The following is a 15,019-nucleotide window of genomic DNA, read 5'->3' as shown; positions in this document are numbered from 1 at the left end:
CTACCGGGAGCAGCTGTAAGAAGAAGTCAGAGCTCCTGGTATAAACTTTCTGACCAATCCGATTTGAGGTTTTTAACGAGTAATGTGCTACCTACTAGTTAGGGAGATTACAGTTTTTATTTGTGTTTTGAGATATTTCAAGTTTATTCGGGAAGCCATGACCTAATGGTTAGAGAAACAGGTTTGGGACCAAAAGGTCTCATCTCATCTCATCTCATCTCATTATCTCTAGCCGCTTTATCCTGTTCTACAGGGTCGCAGGCAAGCTGGAGCCTATCCCAGCTGACTACGGGCGAAAGGCGGGGTACACCCTGGACAAGTCGCCAGGTCATCACAGGGCTGACACATAGACACAGACAACCATTCACACTCACATTCACACCTACGGTCAATTTAGAGTCACCAGTTAACCTAACCTGCATGTCTTTGGACTGTGAGGGAAACCGGAGCACCCGGAGGAAACCCACGCGGACACGGGGAGAACATGCAAACTCCACACAGAAAGGCCCTCGCCGGCCACGGGGCTCGAACCCGGACCTTCTTGGTGTGAGGCGACAGCGCTAACCACTACACCACCGTGCCGCCCCGGACCAAAAGGTCATCGGTTCAATTCCCTGGACCAGTAGGAATGGCTGAAGTGCCCTTGAGCAAGGCACCTAACCTCCAACTGCTCCCCAGGCTGCTCTGGGTATGTTGTATGTCGCTTTGGATAACAGCATCTGCTAAATGCCTGTAATGTAATGTAATGTATTCATAACATAGTGAAGGATAAATATTTCCCTGCTCAGGACCTGTGCTTTGAAGGTGAGACTGGAAGCAGGTGGACGATGTCAAGAGATGTGTGTGGAGTGGTCAAATGTGTGTGTGTGTGTGTGTGTGTGTGTGTGTGTGTGTGTGTGTGTGTGTGTGTGTGTGTGTGCTTGGCATCACCTGCTGGGGGATCTGGAGATGGTGGCTGTGGATGAGACAGAGGCACTGCGCGAGCTACAGCAGCTTCCTCTGCGCTGGGGCCTCCTGCTGGTACACTCTGCTGGAGATCTGTAACACACACACACACAGCAAACATACAACCAAACCAAAAGTGTGCACAAGCATGAACACAAACACACATGCACACAAGTATAAAAATGCCCAAAGATTCACACAAATGTGCAAACAAACTCACACTTACACAATCTAATGACCAAAACTGACAGTGCACTCTCTGAACCCAAATACATGTCTTTGGTGTCTGCTTGGTCAATTTTAATTTTCATCTCCTTAGTCACCTTTAATTTTCTCTTCTATTGATTGAAATCATTTCAGAAACAAAAAAACACCAACAAGATCAGCAGGCTGTCTGTCTTACCTACAAAAACTTGTTCTAAACATTTAATTCAGGGAGAAGACAGAAGAAAATCCCAGACTCACTTCTTTCTCAGTTTGCTCTTGTCTTTGTGTTTGTTCTTTGGAGTGCCTGATCTGAAAACAAAAGTGGAAATTGATATGCAGCTTGAATTTTATTTATTTATTTTTAAATCAGTGAGAGATGTCTGGACAGATGAGAGTATGCACGTATGTACCTATGTCTCCTCTTCCTCCTGGAACCAGATGTGGACCTATGAGAGACAAAGATGTCGAAGACTTTTGTTTAAGTTGACGCACAGAGCTCATCTCATTATCTGTAGCCACTTTATCCTGTTCTACAGGGTCGCAGGCAAGCCGGAGCCTATCCCAGCTGACTACGGGCGAAAGGCGGGGTACACCCTGGACAAATCGCCAGGTCATCACAGGGCTGACACATAGACACAGACAACCATTCGCACTCACATTCACACCTACGGTCAATTTAGAGTCACCAGTTAACCTAACCTGCATGTCTTTGGACTGTGGGGGAAACCGGAGCACCCGGAGGAAACCCACGCGGACACGGGGAGAACATGCAAACTCCGCACAGAAAGGCCCTCGTCGGCCACGGGGCTCGAACCCAGACCTTCTTGCTGTGAGGAGACAGCACTAACCACTACATCACCGTGCCGCCCCCTGACACACAGATATAAATAAGAAATTAAGAGTCAGCTATGATTTATTTATCTTTAAAATATGCCTTTGAACTAATGAGTCAATGGATCTACTCAAAAACATTATATTATATAACATTAGTACCAGAAATATTAATGATTATACATGTCTTTACAGCCAGATTATTATTCACTGCCTTCTTTCATATCAGTTCTGGTGTTATTAAACTTTTTAATAGCTTCTCCTCCCACAAACTGCTTTAAAAAATTTCTAAATGGAGATTCTTTTCCTGGTTTGACACAGAAATCATAGGGGGTGCAAACCTTTGCACTCAGTTGTATGTCTATACCCCTGATTCTCTCCTTCCATTATTTATGCATGATAATAAGCATTCAGATTCAGAGCCGTGTGTGTGTGTGTGTGTGTGTGTGTGTGTGTGTGTGTGTGTGTGTGTGTGTGTGTGAAGCCGTAATGGCAGATCCAAAGCCAAAAGCCCAGGCAGGTCACTCTGTCAGTGTGTTTATGAGGCAGAAGAAAATAAAGGAGAAACCTAGATAAAGCTGTCAAAGTGACGCACAGCGTGAGAAAGAATTGCTGAAATGCTCCTGCTGTGTGCTGTTTCGGGGGAGAGAGAGAGAGAGAGAGACAGACAGACAGACAGACAGACAGACAGACAGAGAGAGAGACAGATAGACAGACAAGACAAATAGAGCGAGAAAGAGAGACACACAGAGAGAGAGAGAGACACACAGAGAGGGAGAGAGACAGATATACATACAGTCAGACAGACAGAGAGAGCAACAGACAGAAAGCGAGAAAGACAGAGAGACAGACAGAGAGTGAGAAGAGAGAGACAGACAGAGAGAGACAGATAGACAGACAAGACAGACAGAGCGAGAAAGAGAAAGACAGACAGATAGGGACACAGAGAGACAGATATACAGACAGACATACAGAAAGAGCAACAGACAGACAGAAAGCGAGAAAGACAGAGAGACAGACAGAGTGAGAAAGAGACAGACAGAGAGGGAAAGAGAGAGACAGAGAGACAGACAGAGAGCGAGAAAGACATACAGAGAGAGAGAGGGACAGACAGAGAGGGAGAGACAGACAGAGAGAGAGAGAGAGCAACAGACAGACAGAGATATGGGGTCTGGGAAAATGGCAGCATTTAACTCCAACTTGCTTTACATCTCTCTCTCTCTCTCTCTCTCTCTCCAGTCTTTGTTACTGCAGAGCAAAATATCCCACTGGTGTATAAGCGAGACAAAATTTACATAAATCACTGCAGGAGGGAAAATTCGTCTTGCTTGGTGGCCTGTCTTGGATGTGATGTGATATACCAAAAATGTACACAACATTTATCTCAATCCAAATAGTCGTCAATCAGCAAAGACATGTTTGGTTGGTGAAAGTTTGCTTGGTTTCACTTCACAGCTAAAAGTCTGTATTTTAAAAATTAAAACATGAATGAAATGAAAACTACAATATATCATCATCTGATTCACTTTAAAGAGCACATGCTGTTGTTCCTTGTTGTTTGTGAAATAAGATATGTTGATTTGACTTGGGGACGTACTGAGTGGACATAAAAAAAGTTGAATGTTTTTTTTTTAAATAAAAGAATAACTGAATAAAGCAGCCCTCGGATGTGGAGTCTTGGACTTAACGGTCGGTAGTTGTGCAGTTACCGTAAAAGCTTGGCATTTTACCCAGATACACCTCCTTCGATTTTCTCCACTCCAGGATGCTATCTCACCCCAGGGACTCATCTCCCTCTTCTCTCCCTTTCCTTCCTCAATCCATAATTGATTGGGGGATTTTCAGTGAGACAAGACAAGACCATTGGGCGAGTGTAAAACCAGTGCAATATGAGAGGCAGAGAGACAGACTTGAAGCGGGGGAGGAGTGTGACAGGGAATGAAGGGATGGCTAAAGAAAGGATGGAGATGCCGAGGATTGTGGGTAATTTGCTGAAAGGCTCATTTTTCTTTGACACTTTGAAGGTCACATGTTGTCATATTTCATGAACCAGTTCAGAGAGAGAGAGAGAGAGAGAGAGAGAGCACTTCATCTCTCTTTCAAGGCTGACTATTAATGTTTCAGATTATTATGAAAAAAAGTGTTGTGAAATGTAATATAAGGGCAAACCCTGTAGTTCAGGCAAATTTCTAACCTTATTAATATTTCCTGAAGCCAGAAAAATAGCTTATGCCTCGCAAATGTTATTGTCTGTCTGTTATTTTGTCAACTATTTGCAATCTAACTGCAAAATATCTTTTGTAGCAAGGCAGAATGAAAAAAGACAACAAGCTCACTTAAAAAAAAAAGAAAAAAGAAAAATCACAGCCGATGCACATTGTAGCCTCAGGTTCCTGTTCTTGGCTGGCAGAAGTGGCGCCTGATGTGGCCTTCTGCTGGTGTTCAGCTCCGTCTGCCTCAATTACTCAGAGTCAATTAAAATAATTTGTGATCATATGCACCACAGGTACAGTGGTACTGTACAAATGAAATTTCCTTGTGGCCACAAATTACCCGGAATGCACCGTGTTGTCTGGTTTGATTGGTGCACACCTTCACTAAGGAACACAGCAAGCTAATATTGCAGTATCCCTTTAGATTTCTGCTCAGATTTGGAACAATTAGTTTAGTTTAGTTACTGAGTTCGCCACATTCTCACAAATCAAAACATTTATTGATTATGAACAAACAAAATGTGGCAAGGGAAAGGAACAGGACTTGCGTCCCAATTCCCACCTAACCCCTACAGTGGATATAAAAAGTATATACACCCTGTTAAAAGGATAGGTTTTTCTCATTATCTCTAGCCGCTTTATCCTGTTCTACAGGGTCGCAGGCAAGCTGGAGCCTATCCCAGCTGACTACGGGTGAAAGGCGGGGTACACCCTGGACAAGTCGCCAGGTCATCACAGGGCTGACACATAGACACAGACAACCATTCACACTCACATTCACACCTACGCTCAATTTAGAGTCACCAGTTAACCTAACCTGCATGTCTTTGGACTGTGGGGGAAACCGGAGCACCCGGAGGAAACCCACGCGGACACGGGGAGAACATGCAAACTCCGCACAGAAAGGCCCTCGCCGGCCACGGGGCTCGAACCCGGACCTTCTTGCTGTGAGGCGACAGCGCTAACCACTACACCACCGTGCCGCTGGATAGGTTTTTCTGATGTAAAAAAAAAAAAATGAGACCACGATAAATAATTTCAAAACTTTTCCCACCTTTAATGTGACCTATAACCTGTACAATTCAATTGAAAAACAAATAAATCTGTTAGGGGGGAAAACATAAAAAAAAAAACGTACAATAAGCTGGTTGCATAAGTGTGCACACCATTAAACTAATACTTTGTTGAAACACCTTTTGATTTAATTACAGCATTCAGTCTTTTTGGGTACACATCTGCCATCCATTAAAATGACTGATTAACCGCAAATAAAGTTCAGACGTTTACTCAGTTGCATCCTCCAGCAAAAGCCAGGGTTCACAGAGAGCTTACAAAGCCTCAAAGGGATCTCACTGTTGAAAGGTATCAGTCAGGAGAAGGGTACAAAAACATTTCTACAGCATTAGATATCCCATGGAGCACAGTGAAGACCGTCATCAAGAAGTGGAGAAAATATGGGACAACAGAGACATTACTGAAAACTGGACGTCCCTCCAAAACTGATGAGAAGACAAGACGAAAACTGGTCAGGGAGGCTGCCGAGAGGCCTACAGCAACACTGAAGGAGCTGCAGGAATTTCTGGCAAGTACTGGTTGTGCACTACATGTGACAACAATCTCCCGTATTCTCCGTATGTCTGGACTATGGGGTAGGGTCAAAGATAAACATCCAGGCCCGGCTAAATTTTGCAAAAAATAAAAAAATATATCAACTCTCCCAAAAGCATGTGGGAAAATGTGTTATGGTCTGATGAAACCAAGGTTGAACTTTTTGGCCACAATTCCAAAAGGTATGTCTGGCACAAAAATAACACTGTGCATCACCAAAAGAACACCATACCCACGGTGAAGCATGGTGGTGGCAGCATCATGTTTTGGGGTTGTTTTTCTTCAGCTGGAACAGGGGCTTTAGTCAAGGTGGAGGGAATTACCGTATGAACAGTTCTAAATACCAGTCAATTTTGGCCCAAAACCTTCAGGTTTCTGCTAGAAAGCTGAAGATGAAGAGGAATTTCATCTTTCAGCATGACAATGACCCCAAAAAAGTTTTGGAACGGCCCAGCCAGAGCCCAGACCTAAATCCAATAAAAAATCTGCGGGGTGACCTGAAGAGGGCTGTGCACAAGAGACACCCTCGCAATCTGACAGATTTGGAGCACGTTTGCAAGGAAGAGTGGGCAAATATTGCCAAGTCTAGATGTGGCAGGCTGATAGACTCCAACCCAAAAAGACTGAATGCTGTAATTAAATCAAAAGGTGCTTCAACAAAGTATTAGTTTAAGGGTGTGCACACTTATGCAACCAGATTATTGTACGTTTTTTATTTTTTATGTTTTTCCCTCTCACAGATTTTTTTGTTTTTCAGTTGAATTGTACAGGTTATAGGTCACATTAACGGTGGGAAAAGTTTTGAAATTATTTATCGTGGTCTCATTTTTTTTATATCAGAAAAACCTATCATTTTAACAGGGTGTGTAGACTTTATATCCACTGTACAGGCTAAAATATGGTAATACAAAGATTACACTGTAAAAAAATTACACCACAATACACTATAATAACGGCAAACATTTAAAAAAATTGTGCTGACACGAATCAATGTACATGTTGATGAATAATATTAAGTCAGACACATGGGACAATATCAGCACTAGATGACAAAGAGAAACGGGGTAGAGGAGGGGAGGGTGGGGAGTGCCAAAAAGATCAACATAACAAAGGAAAGCTATGTATTCAAAACCCGAGACAAAAAATTTGAATGATTTCAGTGAATGAACTTTATAATGAGGAAAATATGAATCAAACAATATTGTCTGATTCATATTTTCCTCATTATATGGTTAATTCATTGAAATCATTCAAATTGTAAGGAGCAGATTAATATAGTTATTTATTCTATCCGGCGGCACGGTGGTGTAGTGGTTAGCGCAGTCGCCTCACAGCAAGAAGGTCCTGGGTTCGAGCCCTGTGGCCGACGAGGGCCTTTCTGTGCGGAGTTTGCATGTTCTCCCTGTGTCCGCGTGGGTTTCCTCCGGGTGATCTGGTTTCCTCCACAGTCCAAAGACATGCAGGTTAGGTTAACTGGTGACTCTAAATTGACCGTAGGTGTGAATGTGAGTGTGAATGGTTGTCTGTGTCTATGTGTCAGCCCTGTGATGACCTGGCGACTTGTCCAGGGTGTACCCCGCCTTTCGCCCGTAGTCAGCTGGGATAGGCTCCAGCTCGCCTGCGACCCTGTAGAACAGGATAAAGCGACTAGAGATAATGAAAGATTTATTCTATCCACATGCACTGGATATGAGCAATCGTACACTCTGATTGGCTACTCTACTACTAGGATATCAGCTCATATACCGTGAGTAGAGAAAAACAAAATGGCGGCGCGTGTTGCTGAAACAACCGAGGATGAAATAAAAACTCTACTCGAAAACAGCCCCCCCCCAAAAAAAGCAATGAAATATGGAATGGTATTTGATGGTAAGAACATATCTTTTTAATTTTTCAATAATTATTATTATCGCTTTTTTCACAAATTGCTTAGTCATTTCGCCGGGTTGTTTACATTCTAAGCGGAAATTATTTTTGTCGGACGTTTTGTATAAAGTTTTTATTTATCGAATTTGCAAAAAAAAGAAATAAAAATGCTCTGTTTCTCAAAATCCAGTGAACGTGGATAGAATAAAACAGTTATTCCACTCAATCTCGCTGTACATGGCTTATAGCCGACTCGGTATGTTGCACCTCATCGGCTATCAGCTCATGTACAGCTCGATTTCGTGGAATAATCGTTAAATAGTTTATATAGTTCCAAATATTCAGTTTATAGTCAGCCTGGTTACGTTATCATACTCTGGTCCGATACCTCTGTTAGTTCCTGTTTCCATTGTCCAGCTACAAACAGATGTTCTCTCATCAGCCTCTTTTTGTTTCTTTCTCTTGAATTTATTTATTTATTTATTTATCTATTTAAATGATGCTTGTCATGTTACTGAGAAACCCCTAAAAGCGTAAAGCCCTTCATCCTGAAGTGCTGACACTGGAGACTCCTTCTACATATACAGTGGTGCTTGAAAGTTTGTGGACCCTTTAGAATTTTCTATATTTCTGCATAAATATGACCTAAAACATCATCAGATTTTCACACAAGTCCTAAAAGTAGATAAAGAGAACCCAGTTAAACAAATGAGACAAAAATATTATACTTGGTCATTTATTTATTGAGGAAAATGATCCAATATTACAGATCTGTGAGGGGCAAAAGTATGTGAACCTTTGCTTTCAGTATCTGATATGACCCCCTTGTGCAGCAATAACTGCAACTAAACATTTGCGGTAGCTGTTGATCAGTCCTGCACACCGGCTTGGAGGAATTTTAGCCCGTTCCTCCGTACAGAACAGCTTCAACTCTGGGATGTTGGCGGGTTTCCTCACATGAACTGCTCACTTCAGGTCCTTCCACAAAATTTCGATTGGATTAAGGTCAGGACTTTGACTTGGCCATTCCAAAACATTAACTTTATTCTTCTTTAACCATTCTTTGATAGAACCACTTGTGTGCTTAGGGTCGTTGTCTTGCTGCATGACCCACCTTCTCTTGAGATTCAGTTCATGGACAGATGTCCTGACATTTTCCTTTAGAATTCGCTGGTATAATTCAGAATTCATTGTTCCATCAATGATGGCAAGCCATCCTGGCCCAGATGCAGCAAAACAGGCCTAAACCATGATACTACCGCCACCATGTTTCACAGATGGGATAAGGTTCTTATTGCTGGAATGCAGTGTTTTTCTTTCCCCAAACATAACGTTTCTCATTTAAACCAAAGAGTTCTATTTTGGTCTCATCCGTCCACAAAACATTTTTCCAATAGCCTTCTGGCTTGTCCACATGATCTTTAGCAAACTGCAGACGAGTAGCAATGTTCTTTTTGGAAAGCAGTGGCTTTCTCCTTGCAACCCTGCCATGCACACCATTGTTGTTCAGTGTTCTCCTGATGGTGGACTCATGAACATTAACACTAGCCAATGTGAGAGAGGCCTTCAGTTGCTTAGAAGTTACCCTGGGGTCCTTTATGACCTTGCCGACTATTACACACCTTGCTCTTGGAGTGATCTTTGTTGGTCGGCCACTCCTGGGGAGGGTAACACTGGTCTTGAATTTCTTCCATTTGTACACAATCTGTCTGACTGTGGATTGGAGGAGTCCAAACTCTTTAGAGATGGTTTTGTAACCTTTTCCAGCCTGATGAACATCAACAACACTTTTTCTGAGGTCCTCAGAAATCTCCTTTGTTCGTGCCATGATACACTTCCACAAACATGTGTTGTGAAGATCAGACTTTGATAGATCCCTGTTCTTTAAATAAAACAGGGTGCCCACTCACACCTGATTGTCATCCCATTGATTGAAAACACCTGACTCTAATTTCACCTTCAAATTAACTGCTAATCCTAGAGGTTCATATACTTTTGCCACTCACAGATGTGTAATATTGGATCATTTTCCTCAATAAATAAATGACCAAGTATAATATTTTTGTCTCATTTGTTTAACTGGGTTCTCTTTGTCTACTTTTAGGACTTGTGTGAAAATCTGATGATGTTTTAGGTCATATTTATGCAGAAATATAGAAAATTCTAAAGGGTTCACAAACTTTCAAGCACCACTGTAAAATGTGACATAAACATCTCCTCAGAGATGAAAAGCGCCACCATATCAACAATATTATTTAAATTCAATGATGGCACGGTGGTTAGCACAGTCGCCTCATAGCAAGAAGGTTCCGGGTTCGAACCTCATTCCCGACTGGGGCCGTTCTGTGTGGACTCTATATTTTCTCCTTGTGGTTTCCAAAAACATGTGGATTAGGTTAACTGGCGGCTGTAAATTGCCCATAGGTGTGAATGTGAGTATGAATAATTGATCGCCCTGTCCAGGATGTACCCCGCCTCTCACCTGAAATCAGCTGGGATTGGCTCCAGCTTCTCTCACAGCTCACAGCAGATGGATAAGCAGGATAGATAATGGATGGATGAATGGATGGATGGATGAGTGATAATGTGGCATGTTCACCATACAATACAATACAAGTAAGCTTTGTAAGCTGTTACTATAGTAATACTAGCATCCTGTGCAGGTCTGAGCTCAGCCTTTGTCTGATTAGGAGATAGAAGCTGCAGTACATAAATAGAAAAAATAGCCTGCTCAGAAATATATTGACGCCAGGATTTGAACCGACGTTGCAAAATCTGCACCGTTCTTGGATAGCACGCTTGGCCACACAGAATTACAACACAAGCTGAGGTTATGCAACATGGGACTTACATAGTGAGTATGCAGTGGTGCCACACCACGACTGTGGAATTGCTACCTGAGGCTGGTACGCAGTATTGTAGTCGAGTCACTAAACCTCGAGTCCAAGTCCAGTCTCGAGTCCCCAATGGTCAAGTCCAAGTCATTAAAAGAAAAATTCGAGTCAAGTCCACTATTGATCCAAGTTCGAGTCCAACACGCCAACCACACCACTTGACGGTGGCTGTTTCAGCGCCATTAACATTAGTTTGTTCCTGAACATGACGTATGAACAGGTGAATGTGCTTCTCTTTGTCAGAGAGTATGAAGTATTCTGTCAGAGATGGTTGGGAGACAGATGTAAGTGCAGAAGGTGTGTTTATTAATACAAGTGAAGACGGTAAACAATCCAGAACAGCAGGCAAAATCAGAAAACGGTGAAACAGGCAACAGGTCAAGCGAGGCACAAACAGGCTATCGTAGACTCGGCAGAATCAAAGACGAGAAGCAGGAAAGCAGGGATCAGGAAACCAAACAAGGAAATAAGGCTCAGTAATGTGTCAGTAATGCAACTCAATACTTCACAAAGTAAGTGTGTTTTCACAGTTTTTATATAAGCGTGCTGATTGCGCCTTAATCCTGTGCAGGCGCGAGTTGTTTACGCTGTCCGGAGTGCGCCCGAGAGTCTATCTGATGCACACGCCAAGGCGCACAGGTGTGACACTCTGACATGAAATTAATACAAAATTAATTATGGCATGTTACCAAAAAAATAAAGGAGAAAATCAGAGTCCTCGTCTCCATTTTCCGAGTCCTAATGCAGTTAATGCACGAGTCCAAGTCTGAGTCATCAGTGCTGAAGTCCGAGTCGAGTCACAAGTCCTTAAAACTTGGGCACGAGTCAAACTTGAGTACTACAAGCCTGCTGGTAAGCCATTTACATTCTTAAACAAGCTTGAACTCTATTAAACATGCACATACGGACAGGCGCCTCTGTAGGCTTTAACCAAAGGCTGAGCCAATAATGTCGAGTTCGTGCGAAAGAGAATGTGACCTCTGTTGCAAAGTATACAATATAGAGTAAAGAGTGTGTCATTTCAAATAAAGAGTTTGTTGTAGGAGAGTGGTATGATAATGCACACACACACACACACACACACACCTGTCTCTCTTGTGCTTCTTGCCACTCTTCTTCCTTTTTCCTCGCCGTGTCGGAGACGAGCTGTCAACCCTGTTCATCACATTAGGACCAAAAAAAAAAAAAAACTTAGAAAATTGAAACGTGAGACACAAAGGCAGATCAAATGCACCACTACTTATACAATCCCGATTCCAAAAAAGTTGGGACAAAGTACAAATTGTAAATAAAAACGGAATGCAATAATTTACAAATCTCAAAAACTGATATTGTATTCACAATAGAACATAGACAACATATCAAATGTCGAAAGTCAGACATTTTGAAATTTCATGCCAAATATTGGCTCATTTGAAATTTCATGACAGCAACACATCTCAAAAAAGTTGGGACAGGGGCAATAAGAGGCTGGAAAAGTTAAAGGTACAAAAAAGGAACAGCTGGAGGACCAAATTGCAACTCATTAGGTCAATTGGCAATAGGTCATTAACATGACTGGGTATAAAAAGAGCATCTTGGAGTGGCAGCGGCTCTCAGAAGTAAAGATGGGAAGAGGATCACCAATCCCCCTAATTCTGCGCCAACAAATAGTGGCGCAATATCAGAAAGGAGTTCGACAGTGTAAAATTGCAACAAGTTTGAACATATCATCATCTACAGTGCATATCATCATCAAAAGATTCAGAGAATCTGGAAGAATCTCTGTGCGTAAGGGTCAAGGCCGGAAAACCATACTGGGTGCCAGTGGTCTTCGGGCCCTTAGACAGCACTGCATCACATACAGGCATGCTTCTGTATTGGAAATCACAAAATGGGCTCAGGAATATTTCCAGAGAACATTATCTGTGAACACAATTCACCATGCCATCCGCCGTTGCCAACTAAAACTCTATAGTTCAAAGAAGAAGCCGTATCTAAACATGATCCAGAAGCGCAGACGTCTTCTCTGGGCCAAGGCTCATTTAAAATGGACTGTGGCAAAGTGGAAAACTGTTCTGTGGTCAGACGAATCAAAATTTGAAGTTCTTTATGGAAATCAGGGACGCCGTGTCATTCGGACTAAAGAGGAGAAGGACGACCCAAGTTGTTATCAGCGCTCAGTTCAGAAGCCTGCATATCTGATGGTATGGGGTTGCATTAGTGCGTGTGGCATGGGCAGCTTACACATCTGGAAAGACACCATCAATGCTGAAAGGTATATCCAGGTTCTAGAGCAACATATGCTCCCATCCAGACGACGTCTCTTTCAGGGAAGACCTTGCATTTTCCAACATGACAATGCCAAACCACATACTGCATCAATTACAGCATCATGGCTGCGTAGAAGAAGGGTCCGGGTACTGAACTGGCCAGTCTGCAGTCCAGATCTTTCACCCATAGAAAACATTTGGCGCATCATAAAACGGAAGATACGACAAAAAAGACCTAAGACAGTTGAGCGACTAGAATCCTACATTAGACAAGAATGGGTTAACATTCCTATCCCTAAACTTGAGCAACTTGTCTCCTCAGTCCCCAGACGTTTACAGACTGTTGTAAAGAGAAAAGGGGATGTCTCACAGTGGTAAATATGGCCTTGTCCCAACTTTTTTCAGATGTGTTGTTGTCATGAAATTTAAAATCACCTAATTTTTCTCTTTAAATGATACATTTTCTCAGTTTAAACATTTGATGTGTCATCTATATTCTATTCTGAATAAAATATGGAATTTTGAAACTTCCACATCATTGCATTCCGTTTTTATTTACAATTTGTACTTTGTCCCAACTTTTTTGGAATCGGGGTTGTATACACACTTTGTCTTCTCCTACTGTTGCACTCAAATGTCTTTATAAACCTCTTTTAAATTGCCTGGAGTTGTTGCTTCTGCTCTGTGTAATCTCACAAAATATGTTTTGACTCTCTCACTCTCTCACTTGTCACTTTATACCTCAGTGGCACTTCTGCTCCTTCTCTTATTCTTACTGCAATGCTTTTGATTGGCAATATACAATTCTCTCTCTCCCTTTCATGCATTGCTGTTATTTTTCTGGCTGCTTATTTGCTTCCTTGAAGAAAAAAAAAAACGTCAGGATCAGGTACAAAGCTTATCATTCTGTCACTCACAGCACTCACGCCATTATAAATATGGCACTACGTTGCCATTGTCTTAATCACGAGACTGCATGTTAACAGCCATGTCTGAGATGGAACTGTCATCAAATATGTAGTCAGATACAGAATTATTGGCACCCTTCAAGAAAACATATACAAAAAGTGATAATTTAAACATATCTCAGGACGCTGTGTAGTTTTATATTTAACACTTGTTTTTTTAACATTAATGTTTTCTTCAGTAATGCAATTACTAGGTTTAAAAATATCACCACCCCGACAATTAATACACGGTGAAGCCTCCTCAGGAGAGCAGTGAACCAGTTCCTGTAATGTGTAACAACGTTGGAGACACTTATAAATGGATTTTAGACTTTCCTCCATGCAAAAGCATGTTTATATTCGTACATTTTCACACACAGACCGTCCTGTTCCGTTCACTATCCATTCGATGCCCTGTTTTCCCAAGAATAACAGTTTGTTTGGAATAAATTTCAATATTGTTTAGGATGCCAATACGTTTGACATATGACATATAGTATGTTTGAGGGCAAACATCAATGTTTGTTTTTTTAACTTATTATAAGAAAGATTTTTGTTGTAGGAGATACACTGATCAGCCATAATATTAAAACCACTGAGAGGTGAAGTGAATAACATTGATTATCTCATTACAATGGCACCTGTCCAGGGGTGGGATATATTAGGCAGCAAGAGAACAGTCAGTTCTTGAAGTTGATGTGTTGGAAGCAGGAAAAATGGGCAAGCGTAAGGATCCGAGTGACTTTGACAAGGGCCAAATTGTGATGGCGAGATGACTGGGTCTGAGCATCTCCAAAATGCCACATCTTGTGGTTTGTTCCCAGCATGCAGTGGTTAATACATACCAAAAGTGGTCCAAGGAAGGACAACTGGTGACCCGGCGGCAGGGTCATGGGTGGCAAAGGCTCACTGATACGCAGGGGGCACGAAGTCTAGCCCATATGGTCCAATCCCACAGAAGAGCTACTGTAGCACAAACTGCTGAAAAAGTGAATGCTGACACCTTTCTGTTTTAGCCAGCATTAACTTTTTCAGCAGTTTGTGCTACAGTAGCTCTTCTGTGGGATTGGACCATATGGGCTAGCCTTCGTGCCCCATACGAATCAATGAGCCTTCAACACCCATGACCTTGTTGCTGGTTCACTGGTTCTCCTTCCTTGGACCACTTTTAGTAGATACTAACCACTGCATACCAGGAACACCCCACAAGATGTGCCATTTTGTTGATGCTCAGACCCAGTCATCTCGCCATCACA

General features: G+C 42.2%; 1 protein-coding gene across 1 annotated transcript in view; it reads right to left on the bottom strand.

Moving 5' to 3' along the window:
- Positions 1-15,019, bottom strand: part of srrm3 (serine/arginine repetitive matrix 3) — a 115,935-nt gene that overhangs the window by 33,850 nt on the left and 67,066 nt on the right. The window contains exons 5-8 of the mRNA XM_060912236.1: positions 11,651-11,719; positions 1,563-1,598; positions 1,411-1,461; positions 931-1,038 (exon numbers count right to left, since the gene is read on the bottom strand). Of these exons, the coding sequence (XP_060768219.1) occupies positions 931-1,038; positions 1,411-1,461; positions 1,563-1,598; positions 11,651-11,719 (264 nt within the window). The remainder of the gene's footprint in view (positions 1-930; positions 1,039-1,410; positions 1,462-1,562; positions 1,599-11,650; positions 11,720-15,019) is intronic.

This window comes from Neoarius graeffei, chromosome 28 (genome assembly GCF_027579695.1).
Source record: "Neoarius graeffei isolate fNeoGra1 chromosome 28, fNeoGra1.pri, whole genome shotgun sequence".
Lineage (NCBI taxonomy): Eukaryota > Metazoa > Chordata > Actinopteri > Siluriformes > Ariidae > Neoarius > Neoarius graeffei.
Note: the sequence above shows the minus strand (reverse complement) of the source record. Positions and strands in the feature narration are given on the sequence as shown.